This window comes from Convolutriloba macropyga, chromosome 8 (genome assembly GCF_964194025.1).
Source record: "Convolutriloba macropyga chromosome 8, txConMacr16.3, whole genome shotgun sequence".
Classification (NCBI taxonomy): Eukaryota; Metazoa; Xenacoelomorpha; order Acoela; family Convolutidae; genus Convolutriloba; species Convolutriloba macropyga.
In genome coordinates, this window is record NC_134475.1 from 20,439,761 (window position 1) to 20,463,692 (window position 23,932).

At 37.8% G+C, this 23,932-nt stretch overlaps 4 protein-coding genes across 4 annotated transcripts in view; 3 read left to right on the top strand and 1 right to left on the bottom strand.

Annotated features, from left to right (window-relative positions):
* The window catches only part of LOC142344573 (eukaryotic peptide chain release factor subunit 1-like), a 271,614-nt gene that overhangs the window by 226,808 nt on the left and 20,874 nt on the right, over nt 1–23,932 (top strand). The gene's annotated exons all lie outside the window — the stretch shown is intronic.
* The window catches only part of LOC142344571 (putative H/ACA ribonucleoprotein complex subunit 4), a 556,150-nt gene that overhangs the window by 226,805 nt on the left and 305,413 nt on the right, over nt 1–23,932 (top strand). The gene's annotated exons all lie outside the window — the stretch shown is intronic.
* LOC142344569 (sodium/mannose cotransporter SLC5A10-like) overlaps nt 1–23,932 on the bottom strand; it is a 262,692-nt gene that overhangs the window by 122,248 nt on the left and 116,512 nt on the right. The gene's annotated exons all lie outside the window — the stretch shown is intronic.
* Nucleotides 21,519–23,210, top strand: LOC142344981 (uncharacterized). The gene has a single exon (XM_075397065.1). It carries the CDS (start codon nt 21,519–21,521, stop codon nt 23,208–23,210), a length of 1,692 nt encoding a protein of 563 aa, XP_075253180.1.

The window sequence follows — 23,932 nt, forward strand, 5'->3', positions numbered from 1 at the left end:
TGCCGACTGCGTTTTTATCAATAACCCTAATTTTGGAAACAAAAAAGATAAAAAAAACCCATGCTCATTATTTATCCAAAAGGAGTTTAGGAGCCGTTCTAGAATTAAAGCATTACACATTTTTCGTTTTTTTTCTACATGATATCCTCCACCAAACTGTTCCCCCGAGTCCAGTCGTCGCTGCCATTTTGTACTAAATGTACCAAAGGAACTGAAGCATCAGGCCACCTAAAAGCGCCGAAGATTATCATAAGAGAACTGGTAGAATGCACTGAAATTTTGAAAAAAATGCGCTTAAAAAACACCGAATTAATTTGGTGTATCAACGTTTGAAAGACGCGCCCTATAAATAAGCTCAAATTGTGCAAAAAAAGTGCTGAAAAACGCTGAAGTTTTTATATAATATATGATCTGAATGTTTGTTCAGTTTGAAAACTTCAGTGTTTCGGGACATTCATTACCTTTCTTTTATAATTTAAGCGAAGTTCATACAAACAATTTGCTGAAATGGGGATGGCACCTCGACTTGAGTTCAGTAAGAAATTGCAGCTTTTTGATGATGTGCTCTGCTGTTTCAAGTTCTTCTAAAACTATTTCAGCGCAAACATCAATGTATTGTTACATCGATTCACCGGAATCCAAAGCAGTTCTTACACAAATTGTAAGCTTTTTCAAAACTTCTCAAATAAAATTCCAAATAGCATTTCTGATTTTCCAAGACTCTATACAACAGAAACGAAAATGCGATCCGTCTGTTTAAGTGTGGAGAAATGGACGCGGATAATGCTATCGTCCTAGAAAAGAAGGTTCGAGACTGAGCTGAGGCACTGATTACAGGATTTCGTGGAAAGTATGGACGTTATGCCTTAAAACACGTGTTATTCACTTCAAAATATTGAACTAAAAACAGCACGCGCTGATCGCCGCACATCATTATGCAAATATTTGAGCTTAAATCTTTCATATTTTTATTATAGTAAATTTCTGAGAATTTCTAAACCAATTCAGAACAGTTCGGATAAATTATGATTAAGCGTTTTCTATTCTCATTTGCAAACACAAAAGAAAACAAGATAGGAGCTTGCGCAAAACTTTATCCCGAAAAACAGGCAAAGATCATGGCAACAGGGGAAAAAAGCAATTCATAGTACAATTGGGATTATTATTAGTTCAGTATAAATAGCATGTTGTTGTTTGACCATAAACTAACACCTTGAAAATAATTAATTTTTAAAAGACGCAATAAGCGCATATTTGCAGATGAACGCAGATTTGCAGTATTTGGTTCCATTTCAGTATAACTTATGTTTCTTATCTTGACATAATGTTTCAACTCCTCATAACGTCTTTTAATCACTCTTGTTCAAAAAACTTTAAAACAAACCAGAAAAAAGAAAAATGAATAATTCTGCATCACGAAAAGATTAAACATTAGTGAAACGGAAATAGACAAGTTGACTGTCTTTTGTGTTTATACAGACATCTTGTTACTGAGTAATTAAGTAAGCGGCAGAATATTTACCAATCAGAATAGAGTATTTAAAATACGTTTCAATGTACGTAGAAAGTTCCGAAAAAGTGTGTATAACCTAATTATAAGTAAATAAAACCACGATATGTACGAATTAAGGTGGTTTTTGGCTTAATATCTTTAAGTTTTCTACACGATTGTCGGCTGACTATGAACCGATTTTGACGTCAAAAACATCAGACAAAAACCAGTATGAATAGCATTAAAAAACCTTGCCGTCTAAGTTTCACTTGTTGCTATCATCAAAACAAACACGTGGCTTTATATAATACGTTCCTTTATATCGATTTGAACGATAAAATGATTCTCTGGAAGAGTGTTGGTTTTAGACTTTTATCACATCTTAAAGTGTAAAACGTTTTTAATTCCTTCCAAAGCATAAAAAGCATTATTTAATGCAGGTATAATTTGATTAAAACTTTCAAAAAAGGTGAAAAATATTAATTTTCAGGGAAGCAATTGCTTTGAATAAATACAATTGTGACTTCTTTATGTGATTGCGAAAAATGCTTCACTGACAAGGTTTGCGTAAAATCGTTTGGCTCTGTTTAATCAGAGGCCACAGTTTTGACACTGGGATTAGTTTTAGTTCTTTGATGTTTGTTGAACGACGGATCTTTTCAACAATTGCCCCCCTTTTGCAAAACGGGTGGCTATTCTTGAATAGAATTTCAGCGAGCGATTTATTAACTAATCAGAAGCGACTAATGCCATTCCACGTATGCGCATACTATGTTATACTGAATAGAATAAAATACGCCATGCTATGTTAATTAGCCGAATTGGAATACAAAGCGAAAAGCATGTCCGACTGGCGAGTCGGTGCCGGCGCTTCGCCGCGATAACCGACCCGCAATTTCCGGATCACATCTCACAGCGCATGAGAGGCATGGCTGTGAACAGCAGTCCGCAAAAGCGCTTCAACTAATACTCGGCTATCTAAACTGTAGGACAAGTAATATTGTAATAGAGCATAGCACAGAAGGGGGCGATTCTCTACTAGGTACCAAAAGAGGGGCAATTTTTGAAAAAAACCCTTTAAACAAATACCACTGTACCCTAAATAAATCTCGTGTGAAAAATGGTTTCTTTTCAGAACAGTTTCTTCGAGAGCGCAGTTTATTCATTTCTTTCTCTGAAACGTTCCGTCAGAAATTAGCGTGAGGGTGCTGAGGAACTACATTTTGATATTTTTGTGCACTTGAGTTTAGAGAGTGATCACAAGAGAAAAGGTGTATCTACACACGTTTTCCGGGGAAAAAAGACACACGGTTAATCTGGCTGGTATATGATTTTTCATGTAAATTTACAAAAAGTTCTAGGGTTGGGCACCACAATTTTTCGTGTGGTTTACATAAAATTTTGCGTAAATTTTCATGTAAAAGGCCATATTTATCATGTGTCACTTTTTTCCCGAAAAACGTGTGCCGGTACTCCATTTTTCATGTGATCTCTCTCTAAAACTCATGTGCACAGAAAATATCAAAATCTAGTTCCTCAGCACGATACACAATTTTTCGCGTGATTTCACATGAGGGAGTTTAAGAGTGACGTTGGTAAGTTAGAACTGCGGTATCTCAATGCGGTTTTTTGTCAGAAGCATAATCAAGAGCAAAAAATAAGAAAAAAAGCAGGAAACCAGTACAGGCCGCTTTATGCGGCACTTTTTTAAGACCTAGAAAATGAAAAAGGACAACTTTCAAACCTGATAAATTTTTGCTTCAGAAGCGAAGCAATCTTATTGTTACTTGCATGTGAAGTTCAAAGTTTCCAACTTTTTTTTATTTTGCTTCTAAGTCAGTTTCAATTAGTCATCACTTTTGACGTGCAGCGTTTTCGCAATCACCCTTCTTTTTTTCTCCGTCGCAGAAAAACTCCTTCCTTGTCATCCTTGTTTTTCGCTCTTCTCTGGGAATACCATTATCTCATAGTGGTTATCGCTTTTTCAGTTTTCTCAAGTTAGATGATTCCAAGGACTGGTGTTCATTGCAAAGTAACGTTATCTCGATGCTCATTATTGGGATGCAAAGTCTTAATTTTTTGAGACATAGAACTCAAGAACACTTCAGACATAATGTTTTTCCTATTTTTGTGACCAGCGAATTCATTTCTGGACTAAAAATTGATTTACTGATAGTGATCAAGCGACAGTTCAGAGGAAATTTCTATTCAAATTGATAAAAACTGTCAACTATAAAACTACACATAGAGGTCCTAGAGCACTAAAAACTTCAGACATGACAAAGTCAAAATTTGGTCTGAATGAAAACGTTAATGTGTTGTAAGTTAATGTCTCAAAAAGATTCAGTTTTGTCTCTGTTTGGGCAATCAGCCTTATCGGCGCCCTTACCTCGAAGAACTTCGAGATTTTTAGTTTTTTACTTCTGTTGAATTGTTCCTTCTGTTGAAACATCAATTTTCAGCACATTGTTTGCCAATCTAATGACGCAAATTCGAACCATTCAATATAAAATTCTCTAAATTCCCTACTTACGGCAATTCTCCGCAAAAATGTCAGTGTAAAACTAAACGTTGATTTCGCAATATCTTTAATCTCAATAAAGCTAGGTGTTCAATAAAACGGCACCAAGCTAGTGCAACAATTTAAGCAACTGCAACAACAATCGAATTCATTCTATCAAAATAGAAATTGACGCTGAAAAAAAATTAACTAATACAAAAAAATGTGCGTTTCATAAAACAGAAAGGGAAAAATAAACACTTACCGATTTGAATCCTCCCTCACTCTAAACTGCCTCAAAAAATTTGATCAATTGACCAAGCAAAATTGATCGTCAATAGAAGAAAATCAACACTCTTAACCCCAAGAGCAGTGAAACGAGCAATCTGAACTGTTACCTTAAGCATCAGAGAAACAAATAGCGCTGCAAAGACGACTAGCTCAAGATTTAGTAGAACATGAGGCAGAAATTGGCACCCCAAATAGATCCCCGAAACATTAAAAAAACATTAAATCCGTACATACCTAGTTTTTTGAACCCATATTTTAAGAAAAAAAAATGAAACGATCAAAAGAAACAAAATGCATTCTGTTCAATGGTTTAATGAGTTAAAAATTCAAAAAAATTCGATAAAATTCAAATTCAGTAAAGATTCCAAAACAATCGATCAAAACAAAGTTTCTCCTTATTTGGATAGACCCGAGAAATGATTTACCATTTACAATGACAATGTTTAGTTTTAAATCGAAATAACAGACCAGTTAATTTTCTCCACACAGTTTTAAAACAAAAATAGGAAAAGCTCGGCTTTCGGTGTTTGCGGCCCGTCTCACATTATGCTTTCGCAAAAACTCTTATCTTGTTCTCCTCTGTTGATAGTTTTAATTTTCCACATATTTATGACATCATCTATAAAGATGTTCTTCTCTCATATTATAGTAATCAACCTGTCGCAAGACGAAATTCCTAATCTATATCTTTGCGCTGCTTCAAATCTCTCAGCTTCCCCCCTCGAAATGTGTTTACAAATTATGTCTGATACTGCATTTGACAAATTCAGATACAAGACGTAGTGTGGTGGATGGTTGTTTACGTTGCAATTCTTTTGAATGGCTGTACGCATGCTGCAGTAGCCTGAAGCCTCCCCATTTCCGCTGTCCCAGATCAACCAACTTACACTGAAACAAAAAACATTGTTCTCTTCTTTTAAGTGTAATCAGTTGAGATCATATTGAATCTAGGGCTACAACCGACACAATAGCCCAAAACGTCTGACCATTCGATGAAATATTGTAAATTTATTTTTGAGCCTTTATTCGCAACAACGAAAATAAGAGTAAACAGTTTTGTCAAAAAACCTTCGTTAGCGAAAGACAAAGCTGGACAACATTGTGCTTATTGGTTTTTATCAATTTTACACAATTTGTTTCCCGCGTTAGAAATGTGTTAGAAAGGTTCTCTGGAGCTTCAACGCAGCTAAAGAAGCTTCAACGGTGTTGAGAAAGTCAATTTGCGAACCTTTTCAAAAACCAAAGACCTGCAGAACAAATGTTGGAAGAAAATTTCTAGATTTTGGATAAAAATTTCTAGCGGAGAGCATGATGATCTGAAACAACTCAGTACGTTCAAAGAAACAGGAAAAATATCGAATGCAAATGAGTGCCTAGCATTAAAATTTTTTATCAGGAATCATCTTTTGGGGGAATGAACCAACTGAACAAATTTATATGAAAAATTCTGTTTTAAACATCCACCGTCATCTGATGCAATTAATTGCCAAAAAAACTGCCTTCATGTTTGCCACTGATTCCTGATTGCATGTTAGCCCAATATAACGCATGTTGCCTCAGAAAACTCAATAAAAATTCTTGCAATAGAACAATTCCCGTTGAAGTAATTTGGCGCCGTTTTATTGGGAAGTCTATCCTAAAGCGGATAAAAAACGACTTACGTTATCTTAGATGGTAATCAACATTGGAAGCCAATGGAAAACCATTCTGAGTCCCGATTGAAGCTTTTGCACCTACTTATAGTGAAGAATTTTGGAAACTTTACCTCATATATTAGGGGATCACCAAGAACCATTGCAACGCACGAATTAGGAGGATGAAATCTCGCAAAAAAGAGACGCTCAATGCCTTTACTTTAAAACGTACGTTACCCCGTAGTATTGGAATCAGGAACAAGGACTAAAACTAGCTTTGTTGCCCTTCGGACGCCACAATTGAATGTTGATAAAATTGGGATTCCGTAATGGTTTATGCATCGGTTCAACCTTGAAGCAAAAGGAACTCTAGTAGATTACATTTTTTGAAATGTTCACAGTAACCAATGCTCTCCAGGGTGCACAGAAGTGTTATAGTCGTGTGCAGCAATACTAGAGACACCTCCGTGATGATGATGGGCGACGTATGCTACGACTTCAAAATTGAGCCATGATTTCTGTTGCTATAAGGCAAAGCCACAAAACTACGGGCAATGTTGACACTGCCCGATTTGACATTGAAGCAATAGTGAGGGGGGGGGGGGGTAAGACGTGTGCTGAGGTAGGGTTACCTAGGGAGGTTACTCTAACTCTGTCTTATGGAGTCTCAAGAATATAGTATATCTTAAGGCTTACCTGACTAACTAAAGTTCTATTCCTCTAGTCTGTTACTCTTCTATCTGAGCTTCAGTAGACAGTGCACCGGCCGCAATGCTAAAGTCTAACGTATATCTCAATACAAAACAAGAGCGGAGTAGAGAGAGAGAAATATACTTTATTATTATATCAGGTCTGACTGGTACCGACTAAAGGGTAGAGTTGTCTTGTTGTCTCTGGGAATAACAAATAAACATTTAAGGGAAAGGTATTTCCATAATTTCAACCAATCAGGGTTGAGTATTTTAGTATTTATTTATTAAATAAAACAAGTTTATAAATCCTTTTGTTGGAAGTCAACACTGACTCCAGGGGGCGTTTAGATTAAAAACAGTTTTCTTTGACGTAAAAATACGTATTCCGGTTGCCAAATAAAGGCTAAAAAATCAACAAAGCTCACAAATATCATGAGGCAATTAAGAATCTAGAATATCAACATCGCATTTTGAGTATTGTTAACAGTTTTGGAGCAGTTGTGTTTTTCTGCATGAGTGGAGCAAGACCGTCTGCAACACAGGCTATACAGTAAATCGTATTGAAAATCAGAAATGGACGACAACCAATAGCAAACAATAACATTTTTTTTGCACGTTTCGTTTTGGACTCCTACGCAGCGCTATTATCTTACTCTGACACTGTCATGTTTTTAAATGAAAGTAATTGAGAGGATAATACATCTAGTGTGTTGCGGGATGAAGGTCTTGAGATCTATTTATTGCAGCAATAATTCAACGCTCTGTATCAAATCCTAGAGCGCAGTATTTTGCTAACCTAATTTGAGAGACCTGTTTTGCGAGAGTTTTTCCCTGAGCCTAGCAAACTGCCACAGTTGCACTGATAGCGTAGATCATATCCCTTTTCAGATTAGTTACTTTTTCCAAATTTTCATAGAGTATCTGGTTTCTATTAAAACTTGTGGTTGTTGAGGGGCTCCAAACATTCTTTTTGAAGGACCAAAGATTTTTGTTTCTCCAAGAGAGAAAAAAATTCTTAAAGAACTAGGCCAATTATAAACTTTTTGTTTATAAAATTTTTTGCCATATCTTTAATAATTACGTAAGGTGCAACTTATATTTAATCTATTTGCAATTAAAACAATTTCAATTCAATTATGAAGTAGAACAGTGAAAGCTGTTTTTGAATTTTGTTTTTGGTTTTACAAAAAGTTCTGCATTTTCGTTCTTTTTTGTAACACTTTTTTTCTATTCCCGATTTTTTATTTAGATTTCAACTTAGCGTCAATATTTAGGGCTTCTTCAAAGTGTTGCCACTTGCCTCTAGATCCAAAAAACCTATGGATAGTACACTCACTAAAACTTTTTCTGCTGGAGAGTTGCGTAGCTACGGATGTTTAGAAATGTTCCTGTCTCTGTTAGCATTGGCGTTGTTAGTTCTGGTACCATTTAAAATACAGTTTTGTCCTGACCCTAGCAAATTGCCACAGTTGCACCGATAGCGTAGATCATATCCCTTTTCAGGAAAATCTCAAAGAATTAGGCCAAATATAAATTTTTTCTTTTCAAATTTTTTGCCATATCTTTATAATTACGTAAAGTGCAACTTATATTTAATCTATTTACAATCAAAACAATTCCAATTCAATTATGAAGTAGAACAGTGAAAGTTGTTTTTTGAAATTTGTTTTTGGTTTTTTTATTTTCTTGATTTCTTTATTTAGCTTTCAAAATTTTTTCTTGATATCCCATTATTCCTGTATTAATTTTGAACCTATCAGTGTTTTATTACGGTTAAATAAAGTTGTCGACAAAATGCAACTTGTCTGATGTTGACTAAAATCTTCATATCAGTTCCCGATTTCTGTACTGAACTTTAGGGTGATGAACTTTGGTTGCAGATTTCTCTAATCATTTTAGCGCCAATCGAACGCCCGTGAGGTGCAACACCATAAGTTTTTTTGCTTACCTAAAGCCAGCCTTTTTCGATGCTCTACCGTCAGCGTGGTTACGTGTCTGCAGATTTGCCTCAATAAAGGGAACTGTATTCACTATGATTCATTTCGTATATCACGCGCCAATTTAGATTCTGTTCAAAACTAGATATTTAGGTAAGGAGGCTTTGAGTTCCTGTTTTAGGTAATGGGATTTTAGCTTGCAAAAAAGCTGCAAATATCCTTTTGTTTGAGCATAAATTTTGATATCCTTTCCACTGTTGCTTTTCCAATTTTTTACCTTAAAAATTTTCAATTTTTTCATTTGCAATTCCTTACGTAAAATTTTGCGAATATTGATTTTCCTAGCATATGTCCTCGTCAATATTTAGGGCTTCTTCAAAGTTTTGCCACTTGCCGCTAGATCCAAAAAAAACCTATGGATAGTACACGCATTAAAATTTTCTCTGCTGGAGAGTTGCGCAGCTACGGAAGTTTAGAAATGTCCCTGTCTCTGTTAGCATTGGCATTGTTAGTTTTGGTACCCTTAACAATAGAGTTTTTCCCTGAGCCTAGCAAACTGCCAAAGTTGCACCGATTGCGTAGATCATATCCCTTTTCAGGTTAGTTACTTTTTCCAAATTTTTTAAATTTTTATAGAGTATCTGGTTTCTATTAAACCATGTGGTTGTTTAAAGTTGAGGGGCTCCAAATATTCATTTTGAAGGCCCAAAGATTTTTGTTTCTCCAAGAGAGAAAAAAATCTCCAAGAATTGGACCAATTATAAATTTTTTCTTTACAAATTTTTTGCCATATCTTTAATAATTACGTAAAGTGCAACTTATATTTAATCTATTTACAATCAAAACATTTCCAATTCAATTATGAAGTAGAACAGTGATAGCTGTTTTTTGAATTTTGTTTTTAGTTTTATAAAAGGTTCTGTATTTTTGTTTTTTTGTAACTCCTTTTTTTCTATTCTTGGTTTTTTATTTAGCTTTTGAAAATTTTCCTTGATATCCCATTATTTCTGTTTTAATTTTGAACCTTTCAGTGTTTTAGTACGCTTTAAAAAAGTTGTCTTAAAAAAGCAACATGTCTGATGTTGACTGAAATCTTCATATCAGATCCTGGTTTCATTACCCATGGCGAGTGTTCATAGGTATTTTTCGTTGATGCTTATTGTATAGCCTGTAGGGTCATGAACTTTGATTACAGATTTCTCTAATCGTTTAAGCGCCAATCGAACGCCCGTGAGGTGCAACACCATTAGTTTTTCGCTTACCTAAAAGCCAGCCATTTTTGATGCTCTGTCGTCAGCGTGGTTACGCGTCTGCAGATTCGCCTCAAATAAACGGAATTGTATTCACTATGATTAATTTCGTATACCACGCGCCAATTTAGATTCTGTTCAAAACTCGATTTTTAGGTAAGGTAGCTTTGAGGTCCCCTTTTAGGTAATCGCATTCTAGATTGCGAAAAAAGCTGCAAATCTCCTTTTGTTTGATCATAAATTTTGATATCCTTTCCACTGTTACTTATGCAATTTTTTACATTAAATTTTTTCGATTTTTTCATTTGCAATGCTTTAAGTAAAATTTTCCGAATATTGATTTTTCTAGCATATGTCGTTGTCAATATTTAGGGCTGCTTCAATGTGTTGCCACTTGCCCCTAGATCCAAAAAATCTTTGGATAGTACACTCATTAAAATTATCTCTGCTGGAGAGTTGTGCTGCCACGGAAGTTTAGCAATGTTCCTGTCTCTCTTAGCCTTGGTATTATTTGCTTTGGTATCATTTACAAGGGAGCTTTTTTGCTCATTAACGTAGGATGCATTATTTAGGAAGGCAAGTTCAATTTAAGCCTACATTTTTTCCATTTTGAATTCCAATATTTTCATGCAAGTTTTTTCTTGTCAAAGAAAGTAATTGGGTCTGCCTTCACTGTGAAAATCATGTCATCCACATATCTTTCGAAAATTTTTTGTTTCCTAGTTTTGTTTTTATCAATTGGTGTGTTTTACAAAGAAATCAAATTTAACCCGACTCCCCATCTTTTTTGCAATGATGCTTGCTTATATTACGGCATTTTATGTGATACCGGTTCTCACATTTTTCGCAGTCAGCGGCATTGAATTGTGGAGACATTTTTTTAATAGCAATTAGTGAATTTTTGTTTCAAAGGTTTAGTTTCTCCAGATCCTAGTTTTCCGAATAATTTCATGTAAGTATTGTTCAAGAAATTTTCTAGGGAAGCCCTCGTTTCCAAACTGTCTTGTGACAGTACCAGCTATCAATAGTTTTGAAATAAAGGTTTTTGATTGTTTTTTTTAATGTTGATCTCTTATCACCGCACAAAATTAACCAATAAACTTTTGTAACTACTCAGGTCGTTATCTTCAATATGGTGATGGGTATTAAGTACAGAGAGCATGTTCTGCCTGAAAAAATGTTTGAATTGCCATGTGAGCAATGCTATACTCTTCATCAAAACGAAAATCTCCTATTCAAAACTTATAAAGAGCGAGACTCATATTAACAACGTTAAAGTTCCTTTAACGTTTAAAAAATTTTAAGGTGGAAACCTATCGGAAATTAAGAAAATTGAGAAGTGTAAACAGACAATATTGGCACGTTACTGTACATATGCATTTTTAAAAATGTTTAACTTAACAAGTTTTTAACTTCTGACAATGCAAGTTATTGCAAAAACTTTTGAGTGTTTTAACAGTTTTTTTATCGACTTTTAACTCTTTTAGCTACACAAACTGAATGATACTAAAACCGTTACTCATCAGCAAGGTTTTTTAGGGATTTTTTTTTCGGCATAACAACCATGCACATATTAGCGGCGTCATCTCTTTCTCAGGCATTGAACAAAATGACTTAAGAGGGCAAGAGAGGACTGTCGCACCGTATCACATTAATTTCGGGCCTGAGTTTGAACCCTAGCCCAAGAAACATCCTGAAAAACGTCAAATTTTTATTGGAAAACAAAAGGAGCCTGAGGAACGGTACTATTACTCTCGCAAGATAATTTTAAGAAAACAACTGCAAAAAAGAGATCCAACGACTTCAAGCATTGTGGCCCAGACAACCTCGTGTACTCTTTGCAGCAAATCAGGTTCCGTGTTGAAACCATTGAGTACTGTACACGTATTGGAGCCCATGATATTGTTAATAGCTTGCTGAACACAGGTATTTTGGTGATCCAGGTAACCAAGAATTTTATTTCCGGACAAAAACAGCTCGATTATTGGTGTTTTACGCAATGCAGAAAACTACATCAAGAGGCTACCTTAGAATTGAAGACGATGGATCGAAGAAGAGAAAAGGTAAACTGAAGGTAGGAAAACGTCAAGTAAGAGCGAAGGGAAGCTTAATTAAGGTTAACTTTTTAAATGTGGACTTTGTTTTCCGTAGTTCAGTTAAACTTTTGTAAGTGACGCCCTCTTGCCACTATGTTGGTTGAAACGTGTCATGAGAAAAACTGGAAAATGGTAGATTTTTCTGGAACATACAAAAAATATAGAGAGGCGCGAAAATGCAAATGGTAAGGTTCATTTTTTGAAAATTGTGTTGAATATGATGTTATAAAAGACTTTGTAAAACTTAGTTTTCCAAAAGATGATGTTTTTTCTGATCGAGCCGTACGCGATTTTCAACATAGGCTACTTGAAACGGAAATAAACTCAGCAAGAGAAAAAAGAGGATCTTGACACAATGGCTAACATGAGTAGGAGTGATCTCAGTCGGGCTCTGAACGAAAAATTGCTCCCTTTTTGTGGCCTTCAACATTAGCTTATCTATCCGGAAAAATAGACAAGAACATAAATTAAGGTTGAATGCCAAGTTGAGAAAGCTGTCAATACGTCAAGACAGGCCAATAAAAAAAGAGACTTTGATTCCATCAGAATACTTGACGGCATTAGCATACCAGTTTTTGAACAGGATACTCTGTCCTACGGCCCAAAACTTCCAAACCGCGATAGTTTCAATGGATTTGTTTTTTGAAGACATCGGCAAACAGATCCGCACGCTACTGGAAAGCAGAACTGATTTTGAGAAATTGTGTGAAAATGAAGCTTCTGCAAAATGCTACGCTATAAACGTTCGAGAAACAATCGCTGGTAGAGGTGTTGTAAATGTAACAAACTTTTTGAATGATAACGACATCGTGACAGTACATTTTGATAAAGCCACGGAATTTCGCTTGATAAAGAGGCAATCACATCAAAAAAGGCTGGCTGAAATTTTCGATTAATCCCGATTTCAAGAAATTGCTAGTGCGGGGGATAACATTGCTCTGAAAATTGAAAAAAAAACATCAAGAGCTTGTTGATTTGTATTCGGAAGAGTTCTTTATTAAGCAAAAAAAATTATCAAAAGTTACTTCAACAGAAACACAACTCGCGAGACTTTAGGGCCTAGCAAAAGTGCACAAGAATGGTATTCTTTTACGCCCAGTGTTGTCTATACTGGGAAGTAGTTATTACCATTTGAATAAATTCGTCGCGCCAATCTTCGATAAAGTACCGGGGCTAACATTGAGACGTCAACGCTCAATGCACGGAGAAAACTAATCCATCAATTTGGTGCCTAATGAGAGCATTGTTTCTTTGGACGTGATGATCCTACATTAAAACAGCCCTGTCCTTGAAGCAATTAAAATAGCCTTGAGGAGCTTGTACTCTAGTGACCACGCCCCAGAGATATCAAGATCGACTTCGAAATTACATTTGAAGCTAGCTGTAACAGATGTCAAATCATGATGATCAAATTTACGCTAAAATGAGGGAAATGGTGTGTGGTATTGCTCTAATTGACAGAAACTTTACAAACTAGACTGTGAACCTGAAACTGAAAATCAATTACTGGAAAGATTTGCAGACGACATAAATTGTACGGTGAGTGGTGACGCGAACATGTTGCTCAGAAAATTAAACACCCCGCATGGAAATTGAAATTCACAATAAAAAGGCCTGACGAAAATGGAAATTAAGCTTTTTCAGAGATGAATTTCTATATAAATAGCTGTACAAGAATTGCTTGCGAGTGGTGCAAAGAACCAACCGATATGGGAGTTGTTTTGAATTTCCGTAGCTGTGCGCCAATCCAACATAAGACAAATATTGTAGAAGTGACTGTTCACCGCGTTTTTAGAAGCACTAGCGCATGGCAAAATTTTGACAAAGCTCTTTAGGAAAATATAAGCAGCAATATCCTAAAGGTTTCAGTTCTAGAATAATGAAGGATGCTTTACAAAAAATTACAAGTAAACCTCAACTGAAAATGGGTGGCAAGAGGGTACAGCAGTGGGGACAAAAACGACACGAAAAAGATGTCAAACAATTATTTTTACTGCAGTATAGAGGTAGCATCAGCCTGCAATTGAAGCGATTATAGAAAAAAACGTGTGAAATGACATCCATCTTCACCACGTGAAAACTTTGAACGATTCTACGGTCCCTGAAACCTAATTTTGATAGCAATCTGAAGTCTCAAGTGATCTACGAACTCATTTCTTTTGGTATGTCAGAAAAACGTGCCGACACTTAACCACGAGACTCGGAGCAACAAAAAACCGATTCACCGGTGAGATAACATGATGTGGAATACTCTGGGGCTCTAACAGCCTTTAATTACGAAAAAATGTTAGTGCCAGAATACAGAAAAACTTACAACCATAAGAGCTCTACAGGCCAACTGAAAACGCGGGACGAGTACAAGAGTACAGAATTAACAATGAAAAAAAATTACAGAAACCCTGTTCTGCCTAAAAAATTTTTTTAATTTCCATGTGAGCAACGGTATATTGTTCATCAAGAATAAAATTTCCTAATGAAATTTTTAAAATTCTTTTAACATTTTAACAAACTTTAAGGCGAAAACCTAATGAAATTTCTGCAAAAATCGCTAACGTAAAAGTAGACAATCATGACACGCTTTTGTATGTATGCATGTTTGTAAAAATTTAAGTTAACATTTTTTTATACCTGACGATGCAAGTTATTGCGAGAATTTTTGAGTAAATTAACGATTTTATACCGACTTTTAACTCTTTTAGCTATACAAGCACGTCGACAGTGAAACGGTTACCCATCAACAGGGTTATTTTAGCGATGTTGTTTCGGAATAACAGGTTTTTAGAACAACCAAGCACATATTAGCGGCGTCATCTCTTTCTCAGGCATTGAACAAAATGACTTAAGAGGGCAAGAGAGGACTGTCGCACCGTATTACATCAATTCCGGGCCTGAGTCTGAACACCAGCCAAGAAATTTTCTAAAAGACGTAAGATTTTTAGTGGAAGACAGAAAAGGAGAATGAGGAACAGGACAGATCTATTTTTCTGGCACGATAAACTTAAGAAAACAATTGTAAAACACGGATCCAACAACTTCAAGCATTGTGACCCAGACAACCTCTGGACTAATTGCAGCAAAACAAACGATTTCCGTTTTGAAGCTAATATGTTTTGTACACGTAAAGGAGCCCTTGATATTGTTAAAAGCTTGTTGAAAACAGGTATTTTGATAATCCAGGTAAACAAGAACATTATCTTTAGTCAAAAAGATCATGATTATTTGTGTTTGAAGCTGTACAGATAACTACATCAAAAGGCCGCAATGGATATCAATTGGCGATATCTAAGAAATTTACGTGGTTTATTGAAGATGGGAAAGTTTAAATCAAATTTGGGAAAATTTTGATGTCGAGCGAAGCGAAGGTTAAACCAGGCCGACTTTTTACTCACTGACTGATTTGACAGTAGTTCAGTTGAACCCTCAGTAATTGACGCCACTTTTGCCACTATGCTTGTTGAAACTTGTCCTTAGAAGAACCAAAAAAAATGATTGTTTTGGAACATGCGAAAAAATTAGAGACGCGCAAGAATGGAAATGGTAAGATTCATTTTCCTGAAAAACGTGTCGAAAATGATGTTATACCAGATTTCATAAAATGTCATTCCAAAAAATGATGTCTTCTCTGATCAAGCCGTACGGGATTTTCAACATAGGCTACTTGAAACGGAAATAAACTCGGCAAAAGAAAAAAGAGGACCTTGACACAATGGCTGACATGAGTAGGAGTGATCTCAGTCGGGCTCTGAACGAAAAATTGCTCCCTTTTTTGTGGCCTTCAACATCAAATTATCTATCGGGAAAAATAGACAAGAACATAAATTAAGGTTGAATGCCAAGTTGAAAAGGCTGTCAATACGTCAAGACAAGCCATTAAAGGAAAAATTTTTGATTCCATTAGAATACTTGACGGCATTAGCTTGCCAGTTTTTGTACAGGATCTTCTGTCCTACGGCCCAAAACATCCACTTCGCGATAATTTCAATGTGTTGCTTTTTTGGAAGACACAGACAAACTGATCCCCACACTCCTGGAAAGTGGACCTAATGGTAAAAAAACGTTGTGAAAATGAAACTTCTGCAAAATGCTACGGTAAAAATGTCAGATAAACACTCGATGACAGTGTTGTTGTGAAGGTGACAAAATCTTTGAAATATAACGACATCGTGAATGTACCTTTTGAGAAAAACTCGGAAGAGTTTTGCTTGATGAAGAGGCAATCATATCAAAAAAGGCTGGCTGAATTTTTTAGTTGCTCCCAGTTACAAGAAATTGCTGGTGCGGGCGATAACATTGCTCTGAAAATTGAAAAAACATGAACACCTCGTTGAGTAATATTTGGAAGAGTTCTTTATTAAGCAAAAAAAATTATCAAAAGTTACTTTCAACAAAAACACAACCCACGAGACTTCAGGCTCTAGCAAAAATGCACAACAATGGTATTCTTTTACGCCCAGTGTTTTCTATACTGGGAAGTAGTTTTTACGATTTGAAAAATTCCTCGCGCCAATCTTCGATAAAGTACTGGGGCTAACATTGAGGCGTCAACGCTCAATGCACGGAGAAAACTAGAATCCATCAATTTGGTGCCTGGCGAGAGCATTGTTTCTTTGGACGTGAAGATCCTATATAAAAACGGCCCTGTTAATGAAGCAATTGAAACAGCCGTGAGGAGCTTGTACTCTAGTGACCACGCCCCAGAGATATCATGATCGACTTCGAAATTACTTTTGGAGCTAGCTTTGACAGACGTCTGATTTAAATACAATGACAGATGATTTTGTCCGGTGGATGGCTTAGCAATAGGAGTATCACTTGCACTAACGCTGGCAAACATTTGGATGAAATCATTTCAAAAACAGATCAAGTCAACGAAAAAGATCATTAAACTTTGCCTAAAAATGATCTTGACGCCTGTCACACGTCCAACCGTAGAGTAACCTATAGAGGAAAAAGAGTCAAATGTGAAAAACGTGATAAATGGTTCCACGTAAAATGCCAAAATTATGATGATCAAATTTACGCTAAAATGGGGGAAATGGTGTGTGGTATTGCTCTAATTGACAGAAAATTTACAAACTAGACTGTGAACCTGAAACTGAAAAACAATTATTGGGAAGATTTGTAGACGATATAAATTGCACGGTGAGTGGTGACGCGAACATGTTGCTCAGAAAATTAAACACCCCGCATGGAAATTGAAATTCACAATAAAAAGGCCTGACGAAAATGGAAATTAAGCTTTTTCAGAGATGAATTTCTATATAAATAGCTGTACAAGAATTGCTTGCGAGTGGTGCAAAGAACCAACCGATATGGGAGTTGTTTTGAATTTCCGTAGCTGTGCGCCAATCCAACATAAGACAAATATTGTAGAAGTGACTGTTCACCGCGTTTTTAGAAGCACTAGCGCATGGCAAAATTTTGACAAAGCTCTTTAGGAAAATATAAGCAGCAATATCCTAAAGGTTTCAGTTCTAGAATAATGAAGGATGCTTTACAAAAAATTACAAGTAAACCTCAACTGAAAATGGGTGGCAAGAGGGTACAGCAGTGGGGACAAAAACGACACGAAAAAGATGTCAAACAATTATTTTTACTACAGTATAGAGGTAGCATCAGCCTGCAATTGAAGCGATTATAGAAAAAAACGTGTGAAATGACATTTATCTTCACCACGTGAAAACTTTGAACGATTCTACGGTCCTTGAAACCTAATTTTGACAGCAATCTGAAGTCTCAAGTGGTCTACGAACTCAGTTTTATGCACACGTTTCAACTTATGTCAGAAAAACGTGTTGACACTTGACCACGAGATTCGGACAATCAGAAAACCGATTCACCGGTGAGACAACATGTTGTGGAAAATTCTGGGGCTCTAACAGCCTTTATTTACGAAAAAGATTAGTGCCAGGCTACGGAAAACTTACGACCATAGAAGCTCTACAGGCCAACTGAAAACGCGGGACGAGTACAAGAGTAGAGAATGAACACTGAATAAATATTTACAGAAACCCTGTTCTGCCTAAAAAAATTTTTGAATTGCAGGTGAGCAACGGTATATTGTTTATCAAGAAAAAAAATTTCCTAATGAAATTTTAAAAATTCTTTTAACATTTTAACAAACTTTGAGGCGAAAACCTAATGAAATTTCTGCAAAAATCGCTAACGTAAAAGTAGACAATCATGACACGTTACTGTATGTTTGCATGTTTGTAAAAATTTAAGTTAACAAATTTTTATACCTGACGATGCAAGTTATTGCGAGAACTTTCGAGTAATTTAACCGTTTTATATCAACTTTTAACTCTTTTAGCTATACAAGCACGTCGATAATGAAAAGGTTACCCATCAACAGGGTTATTTTAGCGATGTTGTTTCGGAATAACAGGTTTTTAGAACAACCAAGCACATATTAGCGGCGTCATCTCTTTCTCAGGCATTGAACAAAATGACTTAAGAGGGCAAGAGAGGACTGTCGCACCGTATCATATCAATTCTGGGCCTGAATCTGAACACCCGCCAAGACACCTCCTACAAAACGTAAGATTTTTAGTGGAAAACAGAAGGAGACTGAGGAACGGGACAGATCTATTTTTCTGGCACTATAAATTTAAGAAAAGAACTGCAAAACACGGATCCAAAACCTATTGTGACACGCATTGTGACCCAGAAGACCTCTGGACTAATTGCAGCAAAATAAACAAATTCCGTTTTGAAGCTATTATGTTTTGTACACTTAAAGGAGCCCTTGATATTGTTAAAATCTTGTTCAAATTAGGTATTTTGATGTTCCAGGTAAACAAGAACATTATCTTTAGTCAAAAACATCATGATTATTTGTGTTTGAAGCTGTGCAGAGAACTACATCAAAAAGCCGCAATGGATATTAATTGGCGATATCTAAGAAACTTACGTGGTTTATTGAAGATGGGAAAAGGTAAATCAACTTCGGGAAAAATTTGATGTCGAGCGAAGCGAAGTTTAAACCAGGCCAACTTGTTATTTACTGAACTTTTTGACAGTAGTTCAGTTGAACCCTCAGTAATTGACGCCTCTCGTGCCACTATGCTTTTTGAAACTTGCCCTTAGAAAAACCAAAAAAAAGATTTTTTTGGAACATGCGAAAAAATTAGAGACGCGCAAGAACGGAAATGATAAGATTCATTTTCCTAAAAAACGTGTCAAAAATGATGTTATACCAGACTTTATAAAATGTCTTATTCCAAAAAATGATGTCTTCTCTGATCAAGCCGTACGGGATTTTCAACATAGGCTACTTGAAACGGAAATAAACTCAGCAAGAGAAAAGTGAATACCTTGACACAATGGCTGACATGATTAAGTGTGATCTCAGTCGAGCTCTGAACAAAAATTGCTCCCTTTTTCGTGGCCTTCAACATCAACTTATCTATCCGGAAAAATAGACAAGAACATAAATTAAAGTTGAATGCCAACTTGAAAAGGCTGTCAATACGTCAAGCCAAGCCATTGAAGGAAAAAAATTTTTGATTCCACTAGAATACTTGACGGCATTAGCTTAGCAGTTTTTGTACAAAATCTTCTGTCCTATGGCCCAAAATATCCACTCCGCGATAATTTCAATGAGTTGCTTTTTTGGAAGACATAGGCAAACTGATCCCCACACTCCTGGAAAATGGAACTGATGGTAAAAAGCGTTGTGAAAATGAAGCCTCTGCAAAATGCTACTGTAAAATGTCAGAGAAACACTCGCTGATAGAGTTGTTGTGAAGGTGACAAAATCTTTGAAAGATAAGGACATCGTGATTGTTACTTTTGATAAAGACACGGAAGAATTTCGTTTGATAAAGAGGCAATCATATCAAAAAAGGCTGGCTGAATTTTTTAGTTGCTCCAGTTCTAAGAAATTGCTGATGCGGGGGATAACATTGCTCTGAAAATTGAAAAAACATAAGCAGCTCGTTGACTGATATTTGGAAGAGTTCTTTATTATGCAAAAAAAATTTTTCAAAAATTATTTTCAACAAAAACACAACCCACGAGAATTTAGGGCCCAGCAAAAGTGCACAAGAATGGTGTTCTTTCACGCCCAGTGTTGTCTATAACGGGAAGTTTTTATTATCATTTGAAAAAATTCCTCGCGCCAATCTTTGATAATGTACCTGGGCTAGCATTGAGGCGTCAACGCTCAATGCACGGAGAAAACTAGAATCCATCAATTTGGTGCCTGATGAGAGCATTGTTTCTTTGGACGTGAAGATCCTATATGAAAACGGCCCTGTTATTGAAGCAATTGAAACAGCCGTGAGGAGCTTGTACTCTAATGACCACGCCCCAGAGATATCATGATCGACTTCAAAAATACTTTTGGAGCTAGCTTTGGCAGACGTCTGATTTAAATACAATGACAGATGATTTTGTCCGCTGGATGGCTTAGCAATGCGAGTATCACTTGCAGTAACGCTGTTAAATATTTGGATGAAATGATTTGAAAACGATGATACGGGAGTTGATACGGGAGTTGTCATGAGTTTCCATAGCTGTGCAACAATCCAACGTAAGAAAATTATCGTATAAAGGACTGTTCACCGCGTTTTTAGAAGCACTGGCACATGGCAAATTTTTGACAAAGCTCTGAAGGATAAAGAAAGCATCAATACCCTGAAATTTGGGCATCTAGGATAATCAACGATGATTTTAAGAAAATCAAAGGTAAACTTCAAATGAAAAATGGTGGCGAGATGGTACAAAGGAGGGGAACAAACCACAAGCGAATTGTCATAATACGAATCCTCCATAACTTGATAATGATATATATATATATATATATATGATAATCCTTTGTTAATGTACTTGTGTATTATAGAATTATAGATGTCTGATGTTGGATTCAATAAAAACTTGACATTCAAGCCGTGTTCTCTGTCGTCCACATATCAATTTTATTGAATCATCTACATGCGATTCCACATCCTGAAGGAGTCTCCGACACCGAACCTCTTCCTCACAGACTCACATGGTAAGGCGTTGAGGTTTCCTAATTTTAACGTCTTGTCCGCCCCGGGAGCGCGAATCAAAGACTTCTACAACTTCCTTCCACAGCCAGGTCAGTACGAGACCATCGTGCTGTTCGTTGGTGGGAACGACCTCTTCAACGGTCGAAACCCCTCATCAGCCTCTGAGTTGGACATTGCCAACGAACTCTGCCTCCTCGCTGACAGGGCCTGCACGCTCGCACCGATAGTGTTTGTCATTGGAATCCCACCAAGACACTATCAGCCACAGAGGTCGAAACATACCAACCAATTTCTAGCAGCACAGGCCTCGGGTTGGTTGTTTCGAGGAATTTCCAAGGTCATCTACGACGAGGACCTCCACGTTCGAAGGGACCGGGTCCATCTAAATCACAGAGGACTCAGTGGGGTGAGAAGCATCCTCAATTAACGGGTCCTCAGAGCCAAGTTCAGCGAGCGAGTGGATTGAGAGGGCCACACGGGAACCTTCTACTGCTCACACCGCCGTCGCATTTGTGGCCTTTCTCGAAACTAGGCTAGTCTTCTAAGCCCCGATACTTCTTTAAGTATCACCGGTTGCTCCTCTGTTTGCGTATAACTTGACTTACATCGGTTCCCCAAAAGAAAATCGAGATGAAGTTCAAACCACCTGACCTACCGGCAACTCCTACCCCGGAACAATGGAAGTGGTGGAAACGTTGCTTTGGAGATGGACTGCGCATTAATGGCACCACCACAGATGCCGACAAGCTGGTCTTCTTGCGAACCTACGTAGGGGCCGACTACTTTGCGCTTCTTGAGAGTGCTACCGGCTACAACGATGCCATAGCGACACTAGACAAGCAGTTCCTGAAGCCAACAAGGGTCCTGTTTGCGCGTCACCAAGCCTTAAGTGCTAGGCAAAAGGAGGACGAAACTGTCACACAGTTCTTTGGACGTTTGAAACGCCTGGTCGAGAACTGCGAATGTGCCGACCTGGACATTCAACAGCACAAGGATTATTTAGCCCGCGATGCCCTAATTGCGGGACTTCGTTCCGACACGATTCGTGCGCGGTTGTTAGAGCTGGAGGATTCCAAAGCCAATATTGATAGCTGTGTTTCCTTGGCAAGTGCAATCGAGCTTTCAACGGACTTCTCAAAGTCTTTCAAGTCGCCTGAAGCGTCAGTTGTTGCAGTTGCGGATACGAATTGTGCAACTTCCACAATGTCATCTACAAAACCTGGTACACAACGGCCCCCCTTCAACGGTACCACCAAAACAAAATGCAACTTTTGCGGTCTCAAGTCACACCCTCGCACCAAATGTCCAGCGAAGCGCGACACCTGCAACAAGTGCTCGAAGTTGGGTCATTGGGCGTCTGTATGTCGCTCCTCGTCTGCAGCCATGTATGCTTCCCCTGAAAGCGACAGTAATGGGGACCAAACAGTCCCATCAGTTCTTTGTGCTACAGGAGCGGCCAGCACTGTGCAGGCAGAAATTTTCTTCAAAGAAGCGGGAACGTCCGTGCAGGGAATGATCGACACTGGCTCGACCGGATCGTTCATTACTCTGGAAGCAGCTCCAAAACTCGCCCTCAAGATCAATAAGAAGAGGAAAGAGACAACTCTGGCCAATGGAGACACCTTGGTAACTAGTGGATCAACACAAGCAACAATTGTCATGAACAAAAACGAGTATAACGTAGCGTTCACAGTCGCTAGGTCGTTGGTCGCAGACGTAATTATTGGACTGGACGTGCTTCGAAGGCACCATGAAGTGAACCTGATGTTCAATGGTCACCGACCAAAAACAAGTCTGATATGCGCCTCATCCACGCAACCTGGTTTCCCAACAATGCAAATTGACCCACCCGTAATTTTTTCGCCTTCGGTTTACAAAGCAAAGCCTATCGCTTCAAAATCACGGAAACACAAGATCGAGGACCGCAATTTCATGGACACTGAAGTTAAAAGGATGATCGCGGATGGGATCATCACAGTCTCCACGTCCCCGTGGCGCGCCCAAGCCTTCGTAAATAGAGATCACAAGCCCCGCATGGTGATAGACTACTCCGAAACAGTGAACCGATACACCTCCAAAGACGCGTTTCCCTTTCCGGATATGCAGGAGCTCTTGGACAATGCAGCCCAGAATACTGTATTCTCCAAAATCGACTTGAAATCAGCTTATCACCAGGTCCCGATAAAAGAAGAAGATCGCCATTCACCGCCTTTGAGGCATGTGGCCAGCTCTTTGAAATCACCAAGCTCCCCTTTGGCCTCACGAAAGCCGTCTCCGTCTTTCAAAGGGAGATGCTGTCCTTCATCAAACGGAATAAGTTAGAACGATGACGTCATCATAGGGGGACGCACAGTGGAGGAACATGACGCAAATCTAGATCACTTCATGGCGGCGGCAAAGCGAGAGAGCCTCACCCTCAATTAGGCGAAGTGCGTTTTTCGTACCAAAACCGTCGCTATGTTGGGACACATTGTGGAAGCTGGAACAAAACGCCCGGACCCGGAGAGAATACGCACCCTCCTAGATTACCTGGTACCAGAAAACCAAGCCCAATTGAAACGCCTGGAAGGCTTCTTTGCCTACAATTGCAAGTGGATAAAGGATTTCTCCACTAAAATCTCACCGTTGCTCAAAGCACGGAAGCAAGGGGCTTTTCCCCTGGACTCCGAATGCAAGTCTACAATTCAAAAACACAAGGAAGAAGTTGGAACGGCCATTTTATGGCTTCCTGTACCAGGTGAGCCCTTGGTCCTTGAAACTGACGCCTCCGGCTCAGGGATTGGTGCAACCTTGTGTCAACAAGGAAAACCCGTCGGATTCTTTTCCCGTACACTATCCAAAGCCGAAACTGCATACGCAGCTGTTGAACGCAAAGCGATGGTCATTGTTGAGGGCTTTCGACTATTCTCGGATTTGTTACGCTGCTCGAGAGTCCTGGTAAAAACTGACCAAAAAGCGCTCTCATTCATCTTCAGTCGCAATACGTCACGGATAAAAAGTGAAAAGTTAGTCCGATGGAGACTAGAGCTCTCACAATACAATTT

Coding starts and splice junctions, on each gene's coding strand:
- LOC142344981 (XM_075397065.1), top strand. CDS start 21,519: ATGAAGTTCAAACCACCTGACCTACCGGCAACTCCTACCCCGGAACAA.